Source organism: Xenopus laevis, chromosome 8S, assembly GCF_017654675.1.
Source record: "Xenopus laevis strain J_2021 chromosome 8S, Xenopus_laevis_v10.1, whole genome shotgun sequence".
In the NCBI taxonomy this organism is placed as follows: domain Eukaryota; kingdom Metazoa; phylum Chordata; class Amphibia; order Anura; family Pipidae; genus Xenopus; species Xenopus laevis.
The window spans coordinates 65,718,140-65,740,151 of NC_054386.1; the positions used below are offsets into that span (position 1 = coordinate 65,718,140).

General features: G+C 34.9%; 1 protein-coding gene across 1 annotated transcript in view; it reads left to right on the forward strand.

The window, feature by feature from the left end:
• Positions 1–22,012, forward strand: part of aff2.S (AF4/FMR2 family member 2 S homeolog) — a 309,129-nt gene that overhangs the window by 275,629 nt on the left and 11,488 nt on the right. The window contains exons 11-19 of the mRNA XM_018233013.2: positions 5,644–6,645; positions 8,391–8,515; positions 14,003–14,153; positions 14,809–14,951; positions 15,259–15,322; positions 16,342–16,478; positions 18,616–18,687; positions 19,022–19,115; positions 21,155–21,204. Coding sequence (XP_018088502.1) covers positions 5,644–6,645; positions 8,391–8,515; positions 14,003–14,153; positions 14,809–14,951; positions 15,259–15,322; positions 16,342–16,478; positions 18,616–18,687; positions 19,022–19,115; positions 21,155–21,204 — 1,838 coding nt within the window. The remainder of the gene's footprint in view (positions 1–5,643; positions 6,646–8,390; positions 8,516–14,002; positions 14,154–14,808; positions 14,952–15,258; positions 15,323–16,341; positions 16,479–18,615; positions 18,688–19,021; positions 19,116–21,154; positions 21,205–22,012) is intronic.

Below are 22,012 nucleotides of genomic sequence, written 5' to 3' on the forward strand. Positions count from 1 at the left end.
GAGCTTTAAAAAAAAATGTGTGTGAAAGGTTGGGCCAATATAATCAATAATAGTTACCTTATAATCATAGAAAAGATACTCTGAAATTTGGTTAGTTTGGGTATATTTCTGTCACCCATTGTAACATTGAGGGATTGGAGATAGAGAAAGGGGAAAGGAGTAACAAAAATTAAAGTTATGGCACAGAGATAGGGGAAGGATTTTATGTGATGGCCAGACTCTACAATTCATTGTCAGAGATGTCAGAGGATGCAAGTAGCACTGTGCCAGAGATTTCAGATAGTGCAAGCAGCACTGTGCCTTGCCTTCTATGTCAGAAGCATATTAGAAAAGCTTCACATACATTTATAAATCAGTTAGTAGTTGGGATGGTAAGGGGAGAGGGGATGGATCAAGGATAAAGAAGAAAGGACACGCAGATGAGAGAAGTAGGCAATAGAGAGTTCACAGCATCACCGAAGAAGTGGGAAGGTGATTGAAATAGCACAGAGATGACAAAAGTTGGAGATAGAATGCAGAGTGGGCACATAGAAGAAAAAGCAGAAACAGGGAGTGCATGGAGTTGGGGAAGGGAGAAGACATAGAAAGGATCTTAAGAGTAACATTGAGGTACATTTTCAGTAATGTATTTACTCTATGCAGGTAATCTCACACACCATTAAGGACTTTACTGAGGTGAATGTAAATAAATAGGGGGTAGGAAATGGAGGGGGAAAGATTATATGCCTCTGTCTGCCAAATGCAGGTTTCTTCAAATGCAGTTCAAGATGTTGCAGCTATTTTTCTTTGTGCACAGCACAAAATGCAAAAAAAGTAGAGATTGTTCTTTTTTATTGGACCCTGGCCTGTATGTAGTAAACAAGCCCTACAGAGTGAAATTGTGAATTCTTATTATTAGAAGCTGAATTTTAGTGATTTGAGAGGTTTTGGAATTCATGACTAAACTCACAAACTCTGAAACCATGATTGTCATTGAATTTATTAAAAGATCTGAATATAAAAAGTATGAATGAAAACATGCACTGAACAATGCACTAAAGAATACAAATACTTTGAAAAACTCTAAAAATTTTTGTTTTTTTAAAATCACAATTCAATTGTTAGTAAATAGGCCCCTGAGTGTCATGTCACACAACCTGGGTGTAGCCAAAACAATAGTTCTGAAAGCTTGGCTTTAGCTATAAACCATATTTAATATTGAACTGCCAGTAAAGGCTGATCTTTATTCATTGTGTTCTTCATGTGACTTTTTAGTCATAATTGCTTTCACATGACTAACAATATCTTGAGCACAATAAAAAAAAAGCTGCCATTAATTGAACATATGCCAAGTGGATAAAAGTAGAACATACAATACCTAACTATTCTTTTTTTTAACCTCCATGAGTTACTTTACTAATGACCTTAAAATTGGCACTAAAATAATGTTCTAGTATTAATACATACAGTACAATAAAAATAAAAGTACATTAACCCAGAAAATGAATTTTTATTTTCATTAGCAGAATTTGGGTATGTGAATGGCAGCTTAAAGGGGATCTGTCACCTTAACAAATAATTCCAAATACTATTTTATAATGTTAGTCAAGTACTTTACTTATACTTTATAAATGTTTTAAATCTTGTTTCCTTCAGCCTGGGAATTCATAGTTATAGCAAGCAGGCATCTGCCATTCTATACTATTAATGCAAGCCTTGCATCAGCTCAGACTCTTGTTTGTGTGCCAGAATGGGGGACCTGATGGCAATCCCCATGCACAGGCTTCACAATTAGATGGTGAGGAGGAAGGGGGAATGTGTGGGGAATGGAAAGTGAAAGTAATTGCCTGCCCCGCATCTATGATTGACAGCTGAGATTTTTAAATGAGTTTACAACATATATGGATGATTAAAAAAAACCAACAATTTGGATTTCATGTTTAATTTGAAAAGGACTTTTATTATACAGCTTTTTATGTCCGGGTGACAGGTCCACTTTAAGGGGCCCATTTACTTAGCTCGAGTGAAGGATAAGAAGAAAAAATACTTCGAATTTCAAATGGTCGAATATGGCTACTTCGACTACGACTTCGAATCAAATGATTCAAAGTAAAAATTGTTCGTAGGAATATCGCTAAATCCTTCGACTTCGATATTTGAAGTCGAAGGATTTCAATTCGGCAGACCCTAGGTAAATCTGCCCCTAAGGGTCTGTTATGTAAAATTTTGCAATCTTGCATTGGAGCTTATTAAATCTGTTTGACAAACAACCCTTTTAAAAATGTTATGTTGAAGTAATTGTTGAGAAACAGCAGTCAGTTGCCTTGTTGTATCAGGGGAGAAATAAGGACATTTCTTAATTTGTGTAATAATTCCAATAATTTTAATTAATGTAGTTATATAAGTGGTTGAGGAATGATATATTACATGTGGTTTTGGTCAGAAACATATGGCTTTCTGGATAATATGACTAAGAATAGAAACCATATTCATGAAATTGGGAAATTTTGCAGAAATCAAATGTGATGATGTCAATGGTTGTTTTTTTTATTGTGTTAACAAAATACTTTGGAGATTCACAAACATTTTCACCTTTTGTGGCTAAAAATCACATTAGGCAAACAAAATTTGCTCATACCTAATGAGAGTTTAAATAGACGTTAAAGGAGAAGTATTTATGCCGCAAATGGAAACAATATATAATGCATTGGGTTGTTATTTTGTATTCATTTATTTTCTTTATATTCAGCTACTATACTTTAAGGCTGCCATAAGGTGCCTGTGGTTTAGAAAAAATATCTCATTGGTTAGGCCCCAATTCTATAAAAATTTCTGATAGTACTACAGGAGGTGAACTTCAACTTAATAAGGCAGCCAATGAAGAAAAGGTGTGAGCTTACTGAAATATGATATGATACCAAGGTGTCCCTGCTGGACCAGCAGCCATGGGAACGTTAAACATCAAAGACGCCACAAGAAAACAAAGTTTCCACTAAATATATTGGCTTTTTATTGGAAGGATCCCTCATGAAGGTAGTTTCTAATAGAAAATTATAGTGGAAAAAAGGAAAATGTAACATTCTGCCATTTCTAAAGGGATGCTTCTATTACAATTCAACAGTGGACCCCTGTCTTGTTGGGCCCTCTGACCAAATTTCCCTTTTGCTAATTTGTTAAAATGGCCTTGACTAAGCTACTACTGTTTGTTTCATATTAAAAAGATATTTCTAATTTAATATCTTTTAAATTAATTTAACAGTGAAGAGCAACACTGCCAAAATAAGTGACAACCTACTGCTTCTATCATCTGAAGAAAGTGGAACTACTAAAGAATCGGATTGCCTTTCTTGAAAATAGGAATGTTAACTATGTTTCATTCTAAAACTGCAAATATATTTCTAAAATTTTTTCTATTTCTTCAAAATCAGCGTGATTAGCTCTTTAATGAAAGGGGAGATTCTATGGATGGATATTTTTCACCACATACAGTAAGGGGCACATGTACTAAAGGTTGAATATCGAGGGTTAATTAAACCTCGAAGTAAAATCCTTTGACTTCGAAAACACTTTGATCGATCGAAGTAAAAATCGTTCGATCGAATGATTAAATCCTTCGAATCGAACGTTTCGAAGTATTTTAATCCATCGATCGAACGATTTTTCTTCGATCAGAAATAGCTTAGAAAACTTATGGGGAAGGTCCCCATAGGCTAACATTGTAGCTCGGTAGGTTTAAAGTGGCGAAGTATAGGGATGTAGCGAACGTCGGAAAAAAAGTTCGCGAACATGTTCGCGAACTTCCGGGAAAAAATGTGAACGGTTCGCGAACGTCGCGAACCCCATAGACTTCAATGGGAAGGCGAATTTTAAAAGCTAGAAAAGACATTTCTGGCCAGAAAAATGATTTTAAAGTTGTTTAAAGGGTGCAACGACCTGGACAGTGGCATGCCAGAGGGGGATCAAGGGCAAAAATGTATCTGAAAAATACATTGTTGACACAGCGCTGCGTTTTGTGCTGTAAAGGGCAGAAATCACACTACGTCACTCAGGTGATGTTTCTGGACACGGAATGTGAAAAAGCTCACACAGCTAGGTGGCACTTGGTTAAAGACTGGGCAAACAATGCCTGCAAGGGCAACGTATACAGTAGTGGGTACGGAATATATTATTGCTGCTGTAAAAACATCACTCAGGTGATGTTTACGGACACGGAATTATTATTGTTATTTAGACAGAATGTGAAAAAGCTCACACAGCTAGGTGGCACTTGCATACCTCCCAACTGTCCCTCTTTTGACCACTCAACCCCCTGTACATCTTTTGTACTGGAAAGTCCCTCTTTTCTCTGAACTGAACAGCCAGAAAAAAAACAGTTTCTAACTTAATTAGCTTTTGGCAGAGAGCTCAGAACAGCTAACAGGTGCAAATAAGATACTTTGTAACAATTTTGACTCTGGTTGGTGCTGGTAGTGGTGAACTACTAGGAGGAGCAGCACACCAGTCCCACTCCCCAACACAGCTAGACTAATAGCACTGGGCTCTTACAGTAGCAAAGTAAAAAAAACAAAAAAGAAAATAAAAGCAGTCCTTACAAGGACTATTGGGTTACAGGCAGCAGTCAGCAGATGAGATCAGAAGCAGTGCCCACAAGCAGCTACACACAGAGCACTGCAGTAGAAGGTAGATTACTAGCCAGCAAAGCTACCTAACCTAAAATGTCCCTCAAATCCCTGCAGAGTTCTGTCCCTACAATACAGAGCAGTATCAAGTAGATTACTAACCAGCAAAGTTACTATCAACTGTTCCTCAAATCACTAAACAGCTCTCTCCCTACACTAGCTCTTCCAAGCACACACAGGCAGAATGAAAAAACGCTGCAGGGCTTCAGTTTATATATGGAAGGGGAGTGGTCCAGGGGGTGTGGGGGTGGTCCAGGAGGGAGAGCTTCCTGATTGGCTGCCATGTATCTGCTGCTCTGGGGTGAGAGGGCAAAAATAAGCGCCAGCTAAGGCAAACCCAAATTGGCGAACGTCGCGCGACGTTTGTGAACATTCGGCGGACGCGAACGGTCGTTGTTCGCGCGAATTAGTTTGTGGGCGAACAGTCCGCGACATCCCTAGCGAAGTATGTAGTCGAAGATTTTTTTAAAGAGACAGTACTTCGACTATCGAATGGTCGAATAGTCAAACGATTTTTAGTTTGAATCATTCTAATCGAAGTCAAAGTCGTAGTTGAAGGTCGAAGTAGCCTATTCGATGGTCGAAGTACCCAAAAAGAACTTCGAAATTCTACGTTTTTTATATTCGAATCCTTCACTCGAGCTTAGTAAATGTTCCCCTAAGTGTGCTGAAATGTTGGCAATGAATTATTAAAATTAAAAATATGTTATATGAGCAGTAAATATTTTTAGGTATGGTATTCAAAATGGATTTGATAAAAGCAACATTATAAAAAATGTATCATTTGTTATTTTACATATTTATTTTCTTTCGAGAAAAATTGTAAATTGAAAACAAACATCAAGTGTATGCTCAAATAAAGCATGTACCATAAAAAGCCTAATTATTTTTCAGTTTAAAATAAATATATATTATTGTGCAAATAGGTCTGATATTCCAAGTAATGCTGAAATAATTTAAAAAATATTTTATATTCCATTTACAGCCTGAGCCACCTTCTACAAACACATGGCAGCTAGATAAGTGGCTAAATAAAGTTAATCCACACAATAAAACAATAATTAGCAGTCAGAATGATGTTCATTCTGAAAACAATTCTGAGACTCAAAATAACCAGCAAGCTGAGGGAAAAGAGAAAACAGAACTTGACAACATTATTTCTCAGCCTGATTCCAAAGAATTACTGAGCCCTGTAAGGGAAAAAAGCAAGCTACGGGCCACACAAAAAAACTCTGATTCAAAGCCCTTAAAACAAAAATCACCAGCTCCCAGTGAACCAGTCACTCAAAGAGTGGCTGCTAAAAAGCAGCCAAAAAAGGTTGAAAGAACTTCCAGTGTAGAAGAAAACACATGGAACAAACCAAATCCCACTTGCAGCACTCCCAAAGAAAAAGAGCTACGAGAAACCCCAGAGCAACCAAAAACAAGGACAAAAACCACTGTTGCTAAAACTGCTCCTAGAAAAGAACAAAGGACTAGTATAGGAAGTTCTTCTGAAAAAAAGAGAACCAAGGGAACCAGCAAAAATGTCCCCAAATCTAGAGAATTTGTTGAGACAGATTCTGCATCTGAATCCAACACTGACCAAGAAGAAGTTCTTCAGGTTAAAATCTCAACAGCATGCAGTGGGCCTCCTAATCCTAACAAATCAAAGGACTGCAGCAGCAACATTTTAAGTGTAAGCAGTTTAACCAGCAATAGCAGTGGCTTATCTGCAGATCAAACACATAATGACCTGGAGGAGCAATTTTTCTCACCTCTTCCTGTTGTCCAGGCTGAGCTCCTTTCACCTTTGCGGGATTTTGAAGAAGTTAAATCTTTATGGGTCAAAATAGATCTCACATTGTTATCAAGGGTACCTGGGCAAGAGTCTTTTGATGTGTTACCCTTGAAAAATGATCCAAAAGAGACAAGTTTTAAATACAAACAACAAACAATGAACACAACAGTGGAGAGAAGTTCCACAAAATCCAGAAAGAAGCACAAGGTGAGTTCTGTGTATCAAGATCAATTTATATACAGTATACCACTGTAAATCACATTTGTTTTTTTCCTAAACCCTAAAAGGAAGTAAAAATACTTGTATAAATAATATATATAACACCATTTGTTGATATATGTTTAATATACTGTATATCTAAAAAGGGGAGAAGGCTACCTAACAGTTTATTGTTGCCTTCAAAACAATCTGCTTCAGTTATTTTTATGTATTAGACCTCTCTGTATAATGGCCATGAGAAGAAGTGCTGTTGTATCAGCTTCCTTAAACCATGAGAAATTTAAATGGAAGGAAGAAGGCAATATAATTCAGAGGAAGGGATATAAGGGAACCAAATTAAATGGATTTGTTTTAAAGGTCTAATTGTTTTTAAATATTCAGATGTTTGAATGGATGCAATATGAAAACACCATTATTAGTACTAAATCAGGATTGTGACAATTACAAGGGTAAGCAAAAATGTTTCTTAAAAAACTCAGGAGATTAAAGAAAACTGACTTTGATGTCAATAGTTCAGTAAGGTCCTTGTGGGCTTCATGCAAAGTCTTTGACATTTTTAAGAGCTGTGAGAGTCTTCCTATATCCCTGAAGAGTATGCTTGCAGTGGATTATATGGCTGTTGTGTGTTTCATTATGTGGCTCATAAGGAAACAGCTGACCTACATACCCAGAAAGAAGGTCAAAATTCACACATTACATCCCATTAGTTGAAAGGAAGATTTTCTTCCACTATTATCTTGTTGTACGGAGATACCTTAAACGTGAAACATATTGAGAAAATGCTTAATATACAGTTGTATAACACATCATTTAACTAATGGACACATTTATTGATTCAATGCTTGCTGCAGGTCTTTAATGTATAATCAATAATTATAGCTATTGTGTAAATATTCTACTTAGAAAGTCTTCTTTTACAAATGAGACAGAGGGAAAAAATGCCAGTAGAGTGGTATCCTTTATATGGCTTTCAAAGCTCAAGTACTGTAGAAATAGCACTAATGACGTTTCATTGCTCCAAAAAGATAATTTTTGAACCTACTAAGATGTATTTTGGGTGCACCCACAATATTTCTTATTTCGGTCATGAAAAATGGCACATTTGCTACTAATAGCACCATTTCACAAAGGCATAGAGAGTGGCACAAAAGGCTTTTATGTAACACATAAAAGGACTAGCATGATTTCCATGAACCTCTTCTAAGGGGGAAGTAATGTTATTATAGAAAACATTACATTATCATGGATGCTTAATTTGTTTTCAGAAATAGGTCTATTTTTATATTTTTTTTCAAAATGTAATTTGAGATAAGTGCAGTTTATGTAACCTCATATATATAACATTGCCACTTGGACTCTGATTAAACTGATCAAAAGTCCTAATGACTTGTGTGTGTAAGCTCTGGGATCTTTGTCTCTCTCCTATGCTGCGCTACCAATTTTTTTAACATCTGTTTATTAGGGAACCTCAATGCAATCAAATGAAAGCTACCCTTTTGCAATATGCTACCAAACATGTAGATATTTAATTAAAGGGTATAGAAGGAGATTATGTTAAATTGTAAGCAAATGGTCTATGGACAATAGTGAAATGCAGTTGAAAACCCATTATGACACCAGTTTAACTATTCTACATGAGATACAGCGAGACTGTTTAAATTATATAAATGAGATATGAAATGTATGTAATGCATCTTAGTTGGTCATTTATCTAGCTTTTCTCTTATTCAAAGCAAAGTGAAAGCTCTGATACACAGAGTAATAGCAAAAGGCAGAGACTGGAGGACACTGCTGCACCATGTTTCCTTCCTCCATGTATGTCTCCAATACCCAGCACCAGGATCACCAGCACTAAAGAGTAAGTGTCTCTAAATTACACCAAAAAATGCTCTAGCCATATAAAACTTTAAATAACCATTTTGAATTCTAGACGTTCTTAATAAGTGGTCATTATATTTTTCCTTTTCTTATAATTATTATATACAGCTTGCAGTATGACTTAAGTTTGGGGAACTCATAGTTTTCTCAATTCAGAATGACCTATACAAAAATATCTGTAGTTATATACCCTGGAACCTTACTCCAATTAGCATAATCTTTTATAGTATAACCATCATGGGGCTAGAGACCTCATGGAGATAAGGTGTTGTTTGCATGGTTAGAGCTATGAGGTGTTAATAAACCATCCAGGCAGAGGTGCTAAAACATTGTATGGCATACAATAGGTGTCAGCCCCCCCGTTTTCACATATATGGCTTCTTTGAATCCCTCTTTTGAACCAATCCTCTTCCCTGTCTTCAAACTTGTGTCCCTTTCCTTTATATTTGGGTACACAGCTGACCAGAGGAGCTCCCACATACAAGTCTGAGCACTCCTCACTGCACTGCATATACTATGTTACTCTTCTTATGCTTTGGTATCGGGTCTTTTGTATAAACCAGTTGCTGCCTCAGTAGGTTTGTTTTACATTGTTAATGGTTTAATCCGTTGGTGTTTACTTCAGGGGTACTTAGACCTTGGCCAAATTCCCCACTGAGTCCATAGAACTTTTACATGATTTATGGATGCCTTTTTGGTGGTGGACAGAGGTTTAATTCTGGAAAAGTATTCTCCAGATATTTACATTGTAGAATGTACAGTTGTGTTCAGAATAATAGCAGTATGTTTTTAAAAGTCAATAAAGCTCAATATCCTTATATTAGCTTTTATTTCCATACACACAAATGCATTGGGAACACTGCATATTCTATTCCAAATCAAAACATGAAGAAAAATCTATCAAATTTGTCTTATTCCTTTACAGAAAGTGAAGAAAAGGGAATATTAAGTTTTTCCAAAGCATAGCAGTGTCTGTTTTCTTCTTTACAAACCCAAACATTTATTGTATAAACTGAATTTTTTTTTCAAGATTTTGCTTTCTTTTGAAACACTGAACTAATATTTAGACCTATAACCACATATATGTGTTGCATGGAGTTGACCAACTCTGGCACCTGTCACATTCCACAATTCTTCTTTTTCTTGGTTTTGCTTCAGAAACAGCATTTTCAATGTCCTCCCACACATCTTCTATTGGATTAAGGTCCAGGAATTGGGCTGACCACTCCATAACATCAATCTTGCTAATTTACTGGTGTGTTTGGGGTTCTTGTTTTGTTGAAACACCCATTTCAAGGGTATTTCCTCTTTGGCCTAAGGCAACACAACCTCTTCAAGTATTTTGATGTATTGAAACTGATCCCTGATCCCCTCGTAAGCAATAAATAGGCCCAACATCATAGTATGAGAAATATCTCCAACTTTCTTTCAACAATGGGATTTTGCTGGGGGCTTCTAGCTTGGCTTCACATAGGTGTCTTCTAATTGTAACAGTACTTACAAGTAACTTTAGATCTTCTTTGATCTTGTTGGAGCTGATGATCATTGGCACAACATGTGTTGCCTTCCTTCCTTAAATAAGGAATTGACAGAATGATGTTTCACTAATTGAACTCCACACTGCTATTATTTGGAACAAGCTAATATGAGTTTGAATAATTTTGGAACAAGCCTCAGTTCATGATTCAGTTACAAAGAATCAGCAGCATACATGTCATGACTGTTGGGTCTATTGGTTTTCTATTACTCTACTACAACTACTAGTAATTTCTACCAAAACAGTGATTAATCAGGATGTTGAACTGCTATTATTCTGAACACAACTGTATCTATTTTTCTTAAATTATATCTATATAAAGCTTATTTCAAATACCCAGCATCTTGTCTTAATAAGCTGATATCTGTTTGATGTCGTTTAGCAGAAATAATGTTTGGCTAAAGGATGGACACAATTTTCATACTACTGAACACCATCCACAAGTCAGAGCAAAAGGTTGCTCATTTATGAATTAGGGTACCTGGGGAAATTATTTTTAAAATCTATGTTAACCACATGGATGTTCCAATTGCACATTTTATTGTAATACTTCAACCATCTGACATAAAATTATTGGTTTCCCCTGCACCATTCAGGAGACAGAAGAATACTGATTGAGATGCATGGTTATTAAAGATATAGAAATAGAGCCTAAATCAGTGATGAACAACCATAGAAATACATGGCCTGCAGGTTAGAATCAATAAATATCAAAACCAAAGAAAATAGGAGAGAGAGAAAAAGGAAATTGGCAGTGTATTAGTGAATGGACAGCCCCTCCTCCCTCCCCACTGCTAACCAGTTCAGGCGACAATTAGACACAAAAGGGTTGCTAACGTGACACTTAAAACTTCACTTTTAATTCTCACAATTAAAAACCATTACAAAAAGCACTGGGCCATGCCCACACAGCAAACCAAATATAATTAAAACACATTCACTACTCCATAGACTTATGGATAGTGCTGGTCTGTAACCATAAAAAACATGTAATTAAAACCATAAGCATAAGGTGGAAGGTTAGGGAATCATCGAGCCAAAAATCGCTCAATGTGCACTGAGCACCCCAAAAAGGGTGCAAAAAAGTTTGCAAAAAGTTAGGGGTTAGCCAAGTAAGAATCCCTTTCCCTTATAGCGGAAGCCCCACTCCCCTGTTCCCAATTCTACCTGTCTACGTGGGGAGCGGATGAGGGCTACATCCCCCACCGTCCACCTATGCTGCCCAATGGGCATGCTGCGCAATGTTATTAAGAAAAGTCATTTATTTCTGTTGATTTTGGACAATTAATGGCTTCTTTCAAAGGCTCACATTTTTAAAACAAGAAAATACAGAAAAGATAATGATAGGGATGGGCGAATTTTTTCGCCTCGTTTCGCCGAGACGTGCGTCAAAAAAAAAAAGACGCGCAACAAAATAATTTCGCTGCGCGACAAATTTTTTTTGACGCCCATAGACTTTAATGGGCGTCTGCGACATTTCGCCGGCGGCGAATTTTTGGCGAAACGAAACGGGTCAAATTCGCCCATCCCTGAGTATTACTTGATAGGTAGAAGTATGTTTTTGAAGAACCAGGGATTTCCCGAGATCACACCATGACTCATTAATATGGAATATAGCTTTAATAGGTATTTAATTAATTTTATTTGAATCGTATGTGGTAAACTTTTATGTAAATGAAATTCTACAATATATATTTGATAATATGAGATCTGTATGCGATTTGTTGGTTGTATTTGTCCTTTTAATCTCAAATAAATAAAAAAACAAATACATATACAAGTATTGTAGTGATACCTATATTGGCTAACAATAAAAATACATTGCAAGCTTTTTCTTTTTCTCAAATCAAATGTTTTTGCACTAAAAATTGTGGGTCATACTAATTAATCAAAACCACAAAAAAAATAGTAACTAAATAAAACAAAAAATAACACAAAAAACACTAATCCAAAACTAAAAACTGGTGGGGTCAATGGAATTTGTCCTTTTCCAAGTGTAAAATCTTTTTTAAAGTTTTTGGGGATTGCACAAAATTAGATTTCTAGGTTTTCACATTAGTATTCATTTTAGCTCAGCATTTTTATTCATTTGTGCTTTTTATATTATGCTGTTTTTCTTGTCATTCATGTCTTTATAGAGTATTAGTTTTTTGGTGGTTTCTAAAACCTCTAAATCCACTAAAATTAGAATGTTGATAAATGGGCCTCCAATACTTTTTAGAGGTTTAAAGATATGTGTTTAGTTAGATGGATGACTAATCCATCCCTACTTTGAAATCACGCCTAATAGTAAAAGAATAGAAGGTTCTATATAAACTTTTTTATAGTACAGATACATTTAGTTCTTTTAACTGTACTTGGATAGATCTATCTTAATAAGGGGAGGGTCACTGTTAATCCCACTGCTCAATACCTAGTTATCTCTGTGTTACTGGCAATGTTTTACCTCTTGTAAATACATTTATCCTAGATTCTGCTGTCGTATGAACTGTTTGTCTTTGCATTTCAATTAGCAAAAACATGTGGGCAAATTAAGCCATTAAACATGTTTAATCATTCCAATAAATGTATTCACGATTGGTTATTATTGCAATTAAAGAGCCATTTTTAGAGCAGTAACAGCCCAAAGCTAAGTAACAATTAGGGCAACAATATGTAATAATTAATGTCTGCTAATAATGTATTTTCCTTAATAAAATAAAAGAGAAGAACTTCATAATTCCTATAAATCTCTTATTGCCATTCAATTCTGTTTCTGGTGAAGAAATATGCTTTTGTAAAATATACAACCTAGACATTTTAAAGATATTTTTATTAACACAAATTTCATCTAAAAATGCGGTTCAGCAGTGCTGTCAGTAGTTGTTTTTTTTATTGGACGCTAGGTTCCTCAATATATAATGATTGGCATTAAACACATGCCACCTTTAGGTCCCAGCATCCGAAGGAGATGAACATTTTTAAAGGGAACTATCATTGATATAAAAGATTTATAGAAATTATGAAGTTCTTCTCTTTCATTTTATTATAGAAATTATGAAGTTCTTCTCTTTCATTTTATTATAGAAATTATGATGTTCTTCTCTTTCATTTTATTAAGGAAAAGACATTATTAGCAGACATTAATTGTTACATATTGTTGCAGATTGTGGATGTTTTCAAGGCTTTTTTGCAAGTTTTGTTATTTTATTTTTCAGCCTTACATTTCTCTACTGCAAATAATCCAAACTTGCTGTATATCATTAGTGCATTGCATATTGAAGGAGTCAGCCAATTAGAGCAGATGAGGTCTGTCAGCAACTCACAGCATCAGTGTGTTGGTTGCATCTGGCAAACAAATGTTAGGTTGAGGAATTCAGAGATAAATCTGAAAATATATTAAACAGCTGTAAAAAAAAGATTAAACCTTTCATACAATGTGGCTGATTTTTATAACAGCAACATAAAATCCTTCATAAGGTGGACAGTGTCAGGCAGTTTTGTACAGTAACAGCTATTCTTTCTCTCCTCTGCTGTATCCCTCAGCAAATGCTCTCCCACCACAAAAAACTTGTACTAAACACATGCATTTTTTTTAAACTTTCATTCTATGATATTGCAGCAGTGTTACAGAAGATTTCACATTCTCTTTTGTACTGAAAATATTTTAATCTCCTGCCACTGTCTGGAAAGGTACCAGACTGCTGACCTGACATGACTTAACGACCTTACATAGACTTATTCCTGACATACAGAAAATAATAAACTTAAATGTTCCAGTTTTTATCATAATTATGAGCGTAGACCACTGATATATATTTAAATGCCTCATTGCCAGGAAAATGAAATTACTTGGCAGACCATAAGTACTCAGTCAGTTTGTTGATTGTGAATGTTGACTTTGTAAAAAGAATTGGAGCATTGGTAAATGATTTGTCTTCATTTTGTCAGAACAAAAAGGACAACAAAGAAAAGAGAGGAGAAAGCATTTCCTCCTCTGCTGTCACCATTAGGCGACGAGCCAAGCTCTATGCATACAGCCAGCACTTCTATGCGTCACAGAAAGAACAGCAATATGGCAGCTAATGCAAAAATAAGCCTTGTAAGTATTACTGCTTTCTTTCACAGTAACTTGGTAATAATTTATTCGCAATTTCCTTTTGCCCCTATATATTCAAATAGCTGATTTGAATAAATACCATACCAAATAAAGGAACTCAAAGAGATATCTCCTGTATTAGGCAGCGTAGGCATGTAGGAATCCTCCAAACTATCCTTTAATTTACATGTAATGCAGATGTGCGAATTAGGAATTATGCTAGGAATTAAGAATCCTAGCATAATAATCTAATTTAGCTTGATCTGGTAAAGTGTTTCTATATAGAGATATAAATGATACACGGAATTGTGCTTTGGTGGAAACCATAAATTTAAATCCATAACAAAATACTGGAATTGCAGTAAACTGTGGTGCAAATAAGAGCTGATAAACACTAATAATAATACCTCTTGCTCAATCTGTTTGGTTACTAATATTTTCATAATTGTTTTATTTATTGCTTAATTAGGCATCAGTGCTGTTATTTTATGTACCCACATCTTTGGGTATTCATTCCTTTATAATTGATAGTCCACATTAATGAATAGAAAAGGATCTTGTGTTTTCCACTTGTAGATTACATTGGAGGTTTTGCGTGACCCTAGTTACAACATAAGTAAACTCATGTAGCTCTTATTAAACATAACTGTATTGATAGGAGGACGATCACAGCAGGTCAGCAGGTTGTGTTGTTGAGAACATCGATCACAATCACTCAGAATCAGATGTATGGTCCACAGAAACTACATTAACTAATGGAAACATTGATTATCGAAGATCGAAAATAACATTTGATGATACGTAAGTTAACAAAATTGAAATAATGATTTGTAGTGTTTCCTGTTGAAAGCTTGTTTGGCTTCTAGAACTGTTTTAAGTTTACATGCTACCTGCATGCTTTGGGTTCATGGCCCAGTTCATGCATGCAGGATCTGCAAAGTTAGGACTCTGTATACTTTGTCTTTAATGCCATTGGCAACAGTTAAATAATGTAATTTTGTTATTAAAATGTTTCTATATGTGTTTTGTACTTCAAGCCCTAGACAAGCTTGATAATATAACCTGGGTATTTATATTAATAACTAGATGATACATTTGCTTATTTTAGGTTACATAATGCTGACTATTACATGCAGGAAGCTAAAAGACTGAAGCACAAAGCTGATGCACTGGTAAATTATCATCATCTATTATTTACTTTTTTTTTTTTAATTCAGTTGTTGAATTGAAATAAGTTACAAGTAACCACTATAGTGTCAGAGAGACAGAAATAAACCAAGCAATAGCAGCCTAGACTTCGGAAAACAGACAGATACTTGATCATACTTGATATAGGATTAAATAAACCTTTATTGAGACTGTCCTCAAGACAATCACATGTGAGATGCATCCAATACTTACATTAATGGGAGCTGCTCTTGCCAAGCTCCCTACAGAATAGCAACTTGTTGTGTACCAATGATAAACTTTGTAGTTTTTGGTTGGTGTGTTTTTCTTGCTACACTTTCTACTTGCCCTCCCTGGTTTATCTCTACTTCCTGAACAGAACTGTATATAATAAGCACATGTTTGAGCTCTAATATATAAATTGTGAACCCAACAGAACTTGTGTTCCTCTTTATTGTAAAGCTATTTCTCCAACTATCATACTTCTTTCATTATAACTTTCAATTGAAACTTTACTTTATATTGTCATACATTACACAGGCATGTACATGTGGATTGTTTGCTGGAGTATTTGCTTTTAGAAAATTTTAGAAATGTTAATAAAAGTTTGTCTTTTTCCAACATACCTACTAAGTTCCAATAATTAGTGATTGCGACAAATTACCACGTTTCGCGGCGGCGAATAAAATTGTGAATTTGCAGCGAAAATTTGGCAGTGAAAATTCGCCAGCATCAAATTGTTTTTGCCCTTTTCACAGCAAATTTTTCACCCGTTTCTCAAATTTCGCGGTAAATTCATGAATTTCATGGCGAAGTCAACCGGGACAAATTCGTCCATCACTAATAGTAATATATATGGATTTTGGCTAAGAATGCATTTACTTACCCTAAAATTATGAACGATTAAATTTGGCCAAAATTACATACTTAGTAATTGTTCAGTGGCCCAATAAGACCATATTGTTATATGTATTCTTTTAAAGCATATGGTCCTAGTATAAATATTATCATATTTTTTTTTCAGATGGAAAAGTTTGGCAAAGCTGTCAATTATGCAGATGCTGCCCTCTCTTTTATTGAGTGTGGAAACGCCATGGAGCGAGATCCATTAGAAGCAAAATCCCCTTACACTATGTATTCAGAAACTGTGGAACTCATCAGGTTAATGTCTATTTTGTGATCATTTTCTTATCTCATTTCATTTGTAATTAGAACCAGCTAAGTTGAAAAAAATGATTTCACTATAATGATTTGTTCAAGGCATCTTCATCTCTAAAGTCATCATAATTACTTCTTGCCATCTTATTAATGTGATGGAAAATTTGTAATTGATGGACAGTGCTTTTATAAATTAGCCCCTTTAGAGGTTATAATGTGACTTGTTATAATTTGCAATATTCATAAAATTTAAATTGAGATGTAGAGGGTGACTATAAAGTGCAGTCACATGAATATCTGACTGAAATATCTGTCTTGGAAGGGTACAATAAGAAAGATAAAGATATCATGCTCAGAAGAACTAGATTTTAACTTGTTTTGTACCCAAATTTGTTTTCCCACAGGGAAAAACCTTTCTGTTCTGTCATAAAAATATATTGTGCTTTGTCAAAATGCTTGTCACTTTCAGTACCCTATATCCAGAACCCAAGCTAAGCTCCCTGGTCTCGGCTCTCACTTCTGCCTTTAACCGTCGCCTTTCACCTCGGGAGGAGCCCTCGGCTAATCGAATGCCGCCAGGTCTTAATTGAGAGAGGAGCTAAGCTAACAGTTCTGGACGAGCAAAGGGGAACGATTGTCTTGACAGGATACTAGAAGGAAGAACACCACCAGGAACAGGCAGGCTGGGCCAGCACAAGCAGAGAATCGTCAGACAGTTATACTGAGGGCTAAAGAATAAAAGGGTCCTGTGATGGTGTAGAGGTCTTTATGACTATAAGGGAAGAGGGTGTAAAGTAGATTTTGTTGTTAGATACAGTAAACAATGTTAGTGTGTTTAGGATGCCTTCAGTATCTGCAAGATAGGATTCTGCAAACAGTATATTGTCTGTGACAAAGACTGGCTTTGTAAAAAGGAATATACATCACATTGCTTGTCATGAGGAAGCTAGCTGGCAGACATACAGATGTACAAATTAGCCATAATATGAATCCTCCTAATAAGACAGGCAGTGGCAACTGATTTACTCCAAAATCATTCTTTCATAGTGTTTAAATTAGTTCTGACTCAGACTATTGCGTCAATGGAAAATTATTATTTGTCTACAATTTTAGCTTTTACTATGAAATCCCTGCAAGGATATTTAGCTATTTCCTGCTTGGTAGGCATTGGCAAATGTTCCATGTCTCCATCAGACTTATAATTCTTACTAAATTATACATTATTTATCCTTAAAATACATCACTGTTATTATTTATTATTCTTTATGAGATGGTGAAACATGTTATTCTAATGTACAAGTATTGTTTCCCACTGCAGCAATTTATATATTATAGGATAACTTTCTTGGAAAATATGAATATTCATCTTGGCTTTATAGTCAAATCCATTATATTTATCTTTTTAGATATATAATTCACTCCTGACTGAAAAAAGCTCCAGTGCTATTATGCCCACCCCTACAATAATTTTCCATTTATAAGGAAGCTAGGAAGTCTTTGTACCCCAGCTCCCGGAGTCTAGTTTATTGCGCCCAAAGAACATGCTGCTTTATGGCAGTTTATTTACGTTGCTACTTTCCCTCCTGTTTATTAACAAATGCTTGCAGTATAAATTTACTTTTTAATCTGGTTGATGTTAAAATCTCTGTAAGTAACTGTGAGCCCTATTAATTATTCTAACTCAAGTATCTGTGAAATTATGTTTAGACTCAGAAGAGTTGAGAAATAGATTTTTACATGTAAAAAAAAGAATACTTACTTAAACAAATGTATTTAATGCTACTATAGAGCATATGGTAGTATCAATGGATTACAGGTAAAAATATTTAATTACAGGGAAAAATTACATTTCTTACTCTCTTATGGAGGTTTAGATCTACTAGCTTCTATGCCAACCAAGATTTTGTAACTTTAACAGGATTCATTATTAGAGTAATTGAGATAAAATAGATTTGATTAATTAGTATTTTAGGGGATCATGTAAAGACTCTGTACCCTCCAGCTCTCTAAAGTAGGTGGCCAAAACTTACAAAATTACAGTTTCAAGAATTTTTAAGAAACAAATGTATACATTTTGGGATGGTAGAATTTGGCTTGTTTTTTTTTTCTTAACCCAAAATGTTTTTCTCTGTTTTAAAAGGTATGCTATGAGACTGAAGAATTTTACAGGCTCGGCTGCCACTGAAGGAGAAAAGAAGTTAGCGGTTTTATGGTGAGTCCACAGAGACAATGTCAAAGCAGCTAAAATCCTCTAAAATACTTTAAAACTACAGAAGTACTTAAGCAGCTTACAGAAGATTATTATTCTTGTTTTCCATTAAACTATTAAAGAATAACTAATGGGCTCTTTTAGCAGCTGACTAAACATTTATTCTTCCCATTTATATTTTTATCAAGATGGCATTTTAATGCCGTCTCATTTTTATTACATTTATTTGTATGTTTCAATTTTTTTCTTTTTAAGAGAATAATGAAAATATATGTTGTATATGTGACTGTTTCACTTAAATCTGGAATTAATGTAATCCTTCTGCTAATTACTACAGCTATCGATGCTTGTCATTACTCTACTTGAGAATGTTTAAGCTAAAGAAGGACCATGCTATGAAGTACTCCCGATCGCTGATGGAATATTTTAAGGTGATTCAGAATGTATATACTGTACAGTTACCTACAACAATGCTAAGCAGGGACACATCTGGGTTTTTTTACTTCAATATTTTGATGAGAAACATAAATGGGGATTATGTCATAGCAGGAGCAAACAACACAGTGACTTAGTTACCAATTAGCTTTTAGTAATGTCAGTATTCTGGTCACCTTCAACTTTCTACTCTTGAAAAAATGCTCCATTTTGTCTTCTGTTTTTTCTTTTCCCTTACCCCCTTTATTCATTGTAATTTATCTTTCTTTCCAGCTTGTGTCTTTTCCATGTTTTCATATATTACTGTACTTTATCTTAAATCTTTATATCTAATATGTAATTATTCTTAATACTATTAACCTTATATAGTTGCTTTTTTATTCTTCTACAATAGACATACGGTACATTCATTTTAATTCTTTGTTTTAAGCTGTACTTCAGATGTCTCTTTTATGCTTTTTCATTGTTTTATTAATGAACTTGAGATTTACATTGTAGGTAGTTTCCTTATTTTTGTTGATAATGTCAAATTGTGTGAAACTATAAATTCCATGCAGGATGTTGCCACTTTGGAGAGCGATTTGACAAAATTGGAGTCAATTGAAGTAGCAAGCTGGCAAATGAGTTTCAATGTTAGCAAGGTTATGTTGGTAGTATAACATAAATGCTAGTTAAACACTAAATGGTAGCATATAGGGGCCTCCTTAATTGAGAAGGAGTTGGAGATTTTTGTGGAAAACAGAATGTGCAACTCCAGGCAGTGTCAGTCATTGTCTTCTAAAGCAAATAAGATACTATGTTATATAAAAAAAAGTACAATCATTACCTGGAAAGAGTCCAGAGACATACTACTAAACTAGTAAAATGAGAGGAAAATTAAACTATGAGGAACATATTGGAGTAAAAATACCTTTTATTGGCTGGGCATGTGCCAGAGGCATCAAGTCGATACCCTAGAGCCAACAGGCCATGTTCCAAAATTCACAAAAAGCTGTGGGGAGCACTCTGAGGCAAAGTAAAAAATTCTAAGTACTGATCTGACTGATCTGGCCAAGTTATCTACAAGCATACAAAAGAGAGGGGATTGATTTCACTAGTAATTTACTAGTAGTTTGTTTCAAAACAGGGGTTTTAAGCTACTAAGTTATATCATAAAATTGACGAGCCAACATACAACGTCAAGGTAAACCCCATATGGCAGTTCCTATTTATTTAGCTCTGGTCATGTTTCATAGGCTGGCAGCTCCATAGTTGTATTTCTCTTGACCAAGGGACAGGCTATGTTTCTTTATGGCTTCATTTTAAAGTATAATTAATACCACACAATGAGGCTCATTTCTAAACACAGAGCAGCATAATATAAATTTGCACAGAGAACAAAATAGCTCTGCACGATTTTTACAATATACATTTCTTTATCTGCATATTTGTATTTATATATAACAGTAACAACTGTTCCTTGTCTCTGATATTCCATTACTTTTAGGTTTAGGGGCAGATTTACTGTATAATGTAGTGTTAAAAACAGCAGAATAATTCACCACACATCACAGCTTTTTATACAGCTTCTTTTTTTTGGAGAATGTATTTTACACAGCATAATAAATAGGCCCATTGGTGTCTTTATTTTAACTGTGCCCATTATTCTGATGAATTGCTTCTCACAGTTTCTACAGGTGAATGTATGGCCCCAATAAGGGGCCACTTGTCCTTCTAGAAGAAGCCAATGTACATACTTACACCAGTGGCATTTAGAATACCCCTGACTGAAAAAACTTTTTATATGTTACACACACTTCTTTACTAGAAGAATATGCCCACGATGTAATTTAGCTACTTGAACCTAAAAATGTCACAATCATTATAACTCTTTGCCATATGATTCAAAAGTAATCTAGAATAATTTTGATTATTAATTCACTATTTCAATAACACACTGTAACAAGATACCCTGTTCTCTTTAAAGCACATTTATTTGATTTTGTATGCTAAAGACCAAGAGAGACCTTATGTGAACTTTTTCTTTTTAATGCAGAACTCCTCGAAATCTTCACAAGCACCCTCTCCATGGGGAGGCAATGGAAAGTAAGTATGTATAATTTTAAGCGATCCTTCATAAAACTTAATGATTACCGAGTAAAATCCTGCACTGACAGCAGGAGTATGAAGGTCAGTTTTCAGGCTACAATGGAATACATCAGAAGTCAAAGTGAAAAATCTGCTGAACAAATGGCTGAAAAGTTAATGCAGGTTGCCTCAAAATTCTTAAACAATTTGGTCCTTAAACTAAATTATAGTCATAAAACTATTGTTAATTAGATAGCAAGCACTGAGTCATTTCAGAAAGTCATAGTAAAGTTAACCTCCATAGCAGTGATCTTATAGTGATTGGTTCCGTAATGGAAGACCAATGAATAATTCATTGATATACGACTACTGCTGTTTAATAAAACTGTCAGCGGTGGAAATGTGAAGATAATTAATCAGCCAATTGTCCATGGGATCAATATCTATTTTAATGTTAATATAGCCATACCTGAAAGTACTGTACAAAATTAAAGAAAAAAAAGTAATATCACTAAAATGCGAAATAAAGATCGGCAAGGCCAGCATTTTTATTCTTGTGTAATATGTTTTGTGCATTGGTGTTTTGAGTGCATATACGTTATATGTGTGTGTACTATGGGAGCTCAGATTGTAACCATAGAGTTGGACATTTTAATCAATGAATTACAATTGTATTAGCCATTTGTTATGGATAAATATTGTTATAAACATTGAATGCATAGCTAGGGTGCGCGTTTTCTTTAAAAAATAGAGTTGCATTCTTTTCCCTGTTATCTTGAAGGATAAAAATGTGCATTGTAGCTAGCATCAGGAATCACAGGGCTCT